The 9,111-nt window shown below is 37.9% G+C and overlaps 1 protein-coding gene across 1 annotated transcript; it reads right to left on the bottom strand.

The window, feature by feature from the left end:
- Window positions 1-5,807: 5,807 nt before the first annotated feature.
- Window positions 5,808-6,311, bottom strand: LOC149255072 (uncharacterized). The gene has a single exon (XM_089454942.1). It carries the CDS (start codon window positions 6,309-6,311, stop codon window positions 5,808-5,810), a length of 504 nt encoding a protein of 167 aa, XP_089311068.1.
- Between the last annotated feature and the right edge of the window lie 2,800 nt (window positions 6,312-9,111).

Here is a 9,111-nt window from a genome sequence, read left to right as displayed (position 1 = left end):
ACCGTTGTACATTTTGTAACTTACAATCCGACAGTCACGATATTTAGTGATCCGACGGTTCACTCTCTTCTCGGTATTACCGACACTTGATCCGTGGCTTGACACCCGATTGGTCCATGAGTTCTATTTAAAGCGCATGGAGGGTCATTGTTCGGGTAATTTGTGCATGAGAGAAGCTTATGTAAATTTTCATTTTTTGATTAATAAATTGCCTGTAGTAGCCACGTTGGCGCAGGCCGTGGACTGTTTCCCTCTTTGAGGGTTTTAACCACGTCAAAAATACTGGTGTATTGATTTGAGATCTGGTTGTGACCGGTGTCCTTTTGGTGTTCTTTCTGAGGAACTTACCCTGTAAATTCCTACATATAGTCATAAAATGTTAGAGTCATTGTCATGTAATGAAGTCACGTTACGCTTTGTAAAAGAGTCAATCTTGTCTATGTAAAAGTATCCTCCAAGACCTTGTCACCTATCCTCTGCAAGTCGGCCTACAACGATGGGAGAAACTGCTAGACGAAGTCAACCTAACCTCAAGTGAACATGTCAGCCTAAAGGACATGTGTGGAAGTGTATAAATAGCCCAATTCGACCTCACTTGAAGACACACATTCGATCAAGCAACTCGACTTAACTTCGATAAGAAGAAGTGAGAATTAGAATGGAAACAAAAGTGTGAAGGAGTCTAAGAGAAGTATGAAGAAAGAGGTTTCAAGGAAGTGCGAAGAAGAGAGAAGAATGTTTCTTCTAGGTTGTACGAAGATAGGATTCTTCTGGGCAAGTGAAGGAGGATTCTTCTGTGATCTGTGAAGGAGAGATTCTTCTGGGTATAAGTGAAGGGGGTTTCTTCCGGGGCAGCAAAGAGAAGAATTCTTCTGGGTGACCGAGATCTAGAGACTGAGCTCCTCTAGAGACTAGTGAAAGCCTAGAGACTGAGATTCTCTAAGGGAAGCCAAGTAGAAGCAGTGTAAAGTATAGAGATGAGTTTATCTAGAAGGATCTGAGGAGAGTAGTTAGAGATCAAGCTGAAAGTCGAGAAAGGAAGAAGAAGAGCATCAAGGTTAGTGACAAGGTTCTTGGGAGGATACTAGAGTCAAGGGTCTGTGTCATGGCCTTGGTACTTATCAATTGAATATCTAGAAGAAAGATTTTGATCAGGTTTTCCTCTCAAGAGGTGAGACGTTTTGGCCCTGGATGAGAAGCCTAAATATTGTGTCACTTGTCTTTTATTGTGCATATTGGTAATTGTCTTGATGAAGAGAACACAATAATATCATAATGAAGAAAAAACTATAAGCTAGGAAGTAAAATCACATCATAAGAAATTATCAAGCAAAGAAATATTTTAACTCTGAATGCCCTAGATTTCTCAACAGTATACTGGGCACATCTTTACATTCTCCCCTTGGCAATTATTTCCAGAATTAAGATTATATTGGTACATTTCATTTAGGCAGGCACGGGAGAGAATAAAAAATAATGTCACCTAATCAAATGGGAAAAGATCACCATCTGAAGGAATATGGTTGTTGGGGAAGACTGGATGTGAGAACTTTTGGATGGGATTTTTTAATCAAATCTTTATGGTGTGCACTATTTCAAGAAGGTATCTAGAGGGACATCATATTGACGAAGTACCTAAAAAACAAGAGCGCCTCTGACTGGATAAGGGAGGGAAGCATTGGAAAAAAACTAGATCTTACATTTGTTCTAGTTTCCACAAGGTAAAAAGTTGGTTTCTTTAGAGGCTCAAGTGGTCATTTGAAAAAGGTAACTACATTTTAATTGGGATAGATAATATTCAGGGAGTTTATATTTCCAATCCCGTTATGGAGGACACAATTGTTAGATTACATGTCAGGGGATATATATTCTTGGAGCAAGTCATACAACATTGGTGTGAAATGTTTCATGTTTAGATAAAAGTCGTGGATATTGGTCTGGTTAGGCACAGAGATGATGTATGGAATGGGTACATTCAGTATCTTAAAATGGCGGGACTTTGCATAATAGAGTGGGGGACTTCATTGCAGGGGGGGGTACATTATGTAAGGATGCGGTGGCGGTGGCGGACATCTACAGGTACATTATGTGCACCAAATTTTCTTTAAATAATACTTGATGGTTCAGAAAGATTTCAATATTGGATGTCCTCGTAAATATTATTCTCTTCACCTAGTTATTCTGGCACAAAGAAACATTGACCTGAGAGAACCTCCATAAGTGGAGTGTACAAGTGCCGTGATGGTGCACACTATGTCGAGATTCGACTAAGACAAACCAACGTCTTTTATTGGAGTGCTCAACTGCTACACAGGTATGGAGAAGGATTTTACATTTTTTTCACATTCCTTTTAGAACATTTCTCTCTATAGATCAGTGTCTTCGTTGGTGGATCGAGAAGGGGGGGTGAATATCAGGCGATTCCTCTCTTCATTTTCTGGGAGATCTGGCGCGCTAGAAATGGACACATATTTGAAGGTATCCCCATTAACATACACAAGATATGTAACAACATTGGGATTTGGATGGACACACAGATAGACAACATATAGGTGGATAAATATTTATTGTTTTGTTTCATTCCTCCTTGTACACAATTTCTTGCTAGTTATTTTGATGGAGTGGCATAGGGAGGTACATGTGGCTATGGAGTTTGGCTCAGGATATGTAACAGGACTCATTATAAAATATCATGCCATAGTGGATCTGGAACAAACATGAGAGTGAATATTTTGGCTCTATGGGGGCTTCTATGGTTTTCCAAGAAACTGGATTTGGATTCTATTCATGTTTATGGGGATTCTAAGAGCCTCATTGATGACGTATTTGGGAACACATATCTCTCCTCCTAATCTTAGAGGTTGGATCAACCACATCAACATTCTTAAGCAGTGCTTTGTACACATCTCCTTTCAACACATTTTCCGGGAGTCGAATATTGTTGTTGATTCACTGTAAAAAAAGGTCTAACCGAGGGTACAGGTATATGGAGGATAATACTATAAGAAATGAAGGCATGATCCAACTCTCTTAGTTAATGGTCTATGATTTTTATATATTGATGTATTTTGAAAAACATTTTTTTATTGTTATGTTGATATATTTTAGTAGTATATGGGCAGTATATTTGAGTACTATTGTATTTTTCATACCATTGTTTCATTTTGAATAGGGAGGAGCACAATCTCTTACTTACTGTATTGGAATCTATTCTGAATGTTTAATTTGAAGATGTATTGGTACATTATATAAACCAGTGTTTTTTTCCTCTGCAAAATACTTTTTATTCTACAAAGTGGATCATTCTCATTACTAACTAATAAGCAAATTATGGTTGTATGTGGAAATCATAATAAAATCATTAAAACTAATAAAACATTAACATAATTAGAATCTAAATTCTCGAACAATTAGTTAAAGAACAAAGCACCGCATATTCGAAAGAGGCTTGCTTATTAAGTAGATTTCACTCATAAATTTGTATCCTGAATTGATGAAGCGATAACAAACCTATAACCAAATTTGTTGACTCGTGACTTTATGTCAAGTATCTCAAGAAGCAATAACAAACCTATAACCAAATTTGTTGACTTATAACTTTATGTCAAGTATCTCAAGTCCTTTACACTGGACACATTAAACTCAAATATCTCAACCCCTTAACCACAAAGGAAAATAAAGGCATTACTCCCTATGGATTAAAAAAGAAACAAACAACTTTATTACATACTTTATTACATGTTAGCTCCATTATTGTTAAATTTCCCTTTGCAAGAATTTTCAATGAAGTAAAGTGTAATTTTCATGGTTATATACACTGAATTGTTATCTCCGCTCAACCAAATGTCTTTGATCACTTGAATGCCTTGCATACTAATAATTAAAAAAATTGAACCAGTGATGCATAAAAAGTTTTCAATTTTTCTTGCACCAGCAAATCTGAATATCATTCCGTTCACATTTTCACAGATTTTTATACACCTTTACCGGAAAAAAATTTACATAAAGACAATTATTCAACCTTTTGCTCATCCACAATAGTCTCTCTAGTCTCTCTTCCTTGCCCACTAGTGAAATTAGACCCGAGTGCTCTTTTCTATAGCATATCCAATCTAGACCCTTGCAAAATTGATCAAATGTCAAGGAATAGATCTTTAATAATCTCATCTCAGAAAGATAGGCAGACAAAAGAGAGCATCCCATCGGTCTTTCTTCCATCCTTCTACCATAATTTTTTTGTTTGTATTCGTTGCAACTTATGAATGTTTGTATTTTTCCCAGTAAATAATATTATAAAGTTGTGTTTATTATTATTTCTTCGTTTATACTGAGAAATTTAATTATTGTGGATCTAATTTCATGGTGCAAGTATGCAATTTTGATGTGGTTAAGAAGAAATTCTATGAAATAAATATTTTTTTGGAAAAATTTAAGAAAAATTTATCAAATTAAATTTTAGGATATTACTCTCATATATACTAGAGTATGATTTTCGCTAGTTGTGGGTTAAAATTAAATTTACCATATTTTTTTTGGACGAATTAAGGAGCCAAGTTTTTGGATTAAAATTCTTATTCTAATTGCCAGATAAATATTGCTTGCAATTGTTGTCGGCTTGGGGTAGTTTAATTAGTAATGGTCGTGGAAATAAAGTCTCACCAAACCAAAAGTCTTGAGTTCAAATTTTGTGCTACCCCTCCTCCTGATCAAGGTAAAAAACATGGACATGATAAAAATGTAATCCTACCAAATTTACAACAAAAAATATTATTTACAAGTGTTAGAAATTGTGAAAAAATAATACCGGTTTTCCATTTGTGCTTCAATCGCATGTTATTAAAAGACAACCTTCAGTGGGATGAATTGGTTATTATTGCAGATTGAATAGTCATTCATTGCAATGGTTAAGACTGTAATCTATTGAAGGGGCCGAGACATTCTTATTGTGGTCGAATTGATCATTATTTGGAGGCTGAGCATATTAAGCCAAGAGCTTACTTTACTTGGACTGCGTGCACTAATTGTTTGAAGGCCATGAATATCCACTATGTTCGTGATCGATTCGTGTAGAAGGCCAAGATCACAATGGGAGGCTGAAACATATCATATTCAGGAGACACAGTAGCATTTTTAGAGCTAAATAAATTATTTAAAAAATGAGCTTCATCTTTAGTTTTAGTTTGATTAGGTGTTACAACTGTTGTGGAGGTTCTCATCATCTCAGCCATTTTCTGGGCAGTAGTAATATCAGATTTATATCGATATAATAAAATTGATATTATTTTAGTCATTTTCTGGGTACCATTAGATTTATATTGACATAATAAAATTGATATTAGCTATATTTTCTTAGTGTTACCTTATTTATCATATTGCAATATTTTTATGAAGTTGTCACAGTAGTTGCATTGTGTATTTTTGGACTTTGTTGCACATCTAAATAAATTCTTGGCAATAATCATCGTATTAAATTTTCCAAATTTACAGTGTTTTTTATTGTATTTCTTGGGATCATATCGCAGAAATAAACTAGACTACTACTCCATTTTCTTTTTCAGCGTGAAAAAAAGCGGTATATTGATTGTATTGTCAAAAATATACAAAATAAAAAGTATACAAACTTTTTGATATGTCAATAGTTCAGCATACTGACGGGCATATGAAACTATACCAAAAAACTGAACATAGAGAGAGCAGGCCAGAAAAAACAGACCTATCTGTAGGAGACGTAGGTCCAAAATATTAGCAAAAATGTACAGCATATGCGAGATTCATAAATAGGAGTATAGAGAACTTATCTGTGGACATCACAAAATTTGGAGATGTGTACCCGATATAGAGAAATATTGAATCTGGCAGGCGCAATTGTCCACATTTATCTGCAGTCTCCGTATGCCCGGCGGAGATGTGAGTCCTTGTTTGGACAATAAGTCTGCTCTTCGATTTTTCCTTCTGGGAATATGGGATATGTTGTAGTCCGTCCTGGTGCGCCACCAATCCGTAATCCAGTTTAACCAGCCGGAAAGATGTATATTTCTGATTCGGCTTTTGGATAGAACATGTTCTATGGTGACTTTGGAGTCTCCATATATGTGGAGGTTTTTGATGCCAAGGAAATCAGAAAAAGCAATGAGACCAGCGAGGGCCATAATCTCCGCTTTACTATTTGAACCGGGACCTCCGTTCCAATAGATATCATATGATTGTCCTTCTTCCGGAATAATGTGAATCCCACAGGCACAAATGTTCCTCTGGGCTGCGCCATCAAAATATGCAATTGGATATTCATAGATATCATTATGAATCAGCATCCTTTGCTGTTTGACTGTGGGTTGTTGAGGATGATCGATGGCTTCAAATAATGAAAGGATGGATTCATAGATAGAATAAATCGGGTCCTTTCTGTCTTCAAAAATGATACGATTCCTCCATTTCCAAATGTTCCAAATAGTAATCAGCGGAAGCGACCTCCACCTGCAGCGCATGTTGCTCCATGAATAAAAAACATCGCAGATGGAAGGGGAGGTGATCATATCAAAACCAAAATGTGAAGCCAAGAGCTGTCATATCTTTTTGGATTGAGGACATTGGAGAAATATGTGCAATTTATTTTCTGAATTAATACTACAGAGTGAACAGATAGCAGGCCCGTGCCACTGACGCTTCTGTAGATTATCCCAGGTAAGGTTTTTGTCATAAAAAACCAGCCAAGAGAAAATAATAATTTTTGTTGGGCAGTCGGTTTTCCAAAATGCCTGTGGAAAAGTCTTTTCTCTCGAGTCCCAGTCCGAGTGTAGAATCTGTTGGTATATATGCTTGGCACTTACCACAGAAGAACCGCCCAGTCCTCTCCAACTGATATGGTCATTTTCCATTGTACGGTATATGCCAGCGAAATTTAAGGATCGGGAAACGTCGTTCCATTGTGAAGCCAGATCTCCGGGGATATTTAAATCAACAACAGATTTCCATATCGGGGACCCGCCGTCCCACCTTTTTATAACACTTGCCCAGAAAATATATCCTTTGTTGTGCAGATGTCTCAGAAGTGAAGTAGAGATTGGGATCGGCCCGCTCATTCCAGCAAAATCGTCCATGCCGATGATGATCTTGGAACCTGTATGGAAATGCCAAATCAAGTTTTTTCGAACAAAAGGAAACATTTTCTTGAATCCCCTCCAGATGATAGACCCATTGTTGGCACCGAATGTGGATTGTCTGTACCAGTAAGTAATGTCGTGACCATACATATATTTGGCCCTGACAGTTCTGCTCCATAGAGATTCCCCCGTCAGCGCATTCCACATGGTCTTACACAGCAACGCCCTTCGGAAAGACTGTAAATTCATTAATCCCCAACCACCCATGGATTTTGGGCGGGACAGCATTTCAAGTCTACAAAGATGTATTTTGGTCTTTTCCTTTTGGCCTCCCCAAATGTAATTTGATATCATGCTGTTTAGACCGTTTATGACAGAAGACGGAATATAGAAAAGAAGTGCCCAGAAAACCATGATTTGGACCAATACGGCCTGGGCAAGAGTGGCACATCCTCCGATAGACAAACTTCTGGATTCCCATGATGTAATCTTCCTGTAGAAACGGTCGGCAATCCACGACCAGTCAGCAGCTTTGTAGTTTACAGGTTTCAAGTGAAATCCCAGATATTTGAGACCCTCTCCGATAGGCATCGCCTTAATATGAAATAAATCAACGAGGTAAGTGATCACTTCGCCATCCGTATCAGCTACATGGAATGATGACTTAGAGTCGTTTATGAAAAGTCCGGTGGCATTCTGGAATCTTTCTAGAGTATAGAAAATGCATTCCCAAGTGGATCTGCACAGCATGGCCGCCAAGAGGATATCGTCCACAAAAAAGGAGTGTGACATGGAAATCTCCTTGTAGATTGGAAGAGGCCTAGAACTCCTTTGTAGGATAACATTTTTAATGTGTATGCTCAAAGTTTCCATGACCAGGATGAAAATAAGTGGAGATAGGGAGCAGCCCTGGCGAAGTCCCCTGGCCGATTTGAAAAACGGAGTTGGCTCACCGTTAATGAGAACTGCAAAGTTTACATCCACAATACAGGCCATGATCCATCGAATGCATCTGACATCAAGCCCTATCTTTGCTAGAAGACATCTTATATAAACCCAGCTCACACAGTCGTATGCCTTCTTTAAGTCGATCTTTAATAGGGCCGCATCAAGTTTCCTGCAGTGCATAGAGTGCAAGCATTCCTGGGTGAGAGCCACCGCATCAAGAATGTTTCTGTTTTTGAGGAAGCCGTGTTGTTCTGAGGACAGGTGCAGAGAAAGGGTATCCCTGATGCGCATTGCAATAATCTTTGAAATGATCTTGTACAGTACGTTGCACAATGAAATGGGCCGAAAGTCAGCAAAGGTGGATGTGCATTTTTTCTTAGGGATAAGGGCGATAAAAGTAGAGGAAATCTTCTGATTGATGTTGCCCTGCTTCCTCGAATATTCAACCATCTTGAGGATATCATCCTTAAATAGATCAAAGAAATGGATGAAGAAATCGATGGTCCACCCATCTGGCCCGGGGCACTTATCCTTCTGGAAAGATTTCATGGTTGCCAATAATTCTTCTTCAGTAACCTCAGCAAATAGTGCACTGTTCTGTTCCTCTCCAAACATAATAGGAAATGGTTCAATGCCCCACATAACATCCTCAATATCTGAAGCGGATACAACACTGTAAGCTTTTTTAAAATACTTAACAGCTTCCCCGGATATAGCCTTCCGTGTGGATAGTGCATTCCCCTGTTCATCGTTGATAGTCCAGATGGCATTTGTTTCTCTCCTCTTATTAGCAAATCTGTGGAAATATCTGGTGTTTTTATCACCTTCACGAATCCATAAAGCACGGCTCTTGAGTCTCCACGTCTCTTCCTCTTGTTTTAATATCTGTTGTTTTCTATTTTCTAAAGCCCAGATCCGGAGTCTAGTGGAGGTCGCCAAAGGGGGATTTTTTAGGAGGGCATTCAGATGTTCTATTTCCATATTTAAATGTGTAAGCTCCTTTCTATTAGACGCAGCCTTCGCCTTTTGCCACTTTTTAACCTCCATACGAAGAGCTTGTAGA

This window comes from Pinus tabuliformis, chromosome 7, assembly GCF_031772625.1.
Source record: "Pinus tabuliformis cultivar Carrire ecotype Pingquan chromosome 7, CPIR1, whole genome shotgun sequence".
Classification (NCBI taxonomy): domain Eukaryota; kingdom Viridiplantae; phylum Streptophyta; class Pinopsida; order Pinales; family Pinaceae; genus Pinus; species Pinus tabuliformis.
Note: the sequence above shows the minus strand (reverse complement) of the source record. Positions and strands in the feature narration are given on the sequence as shown.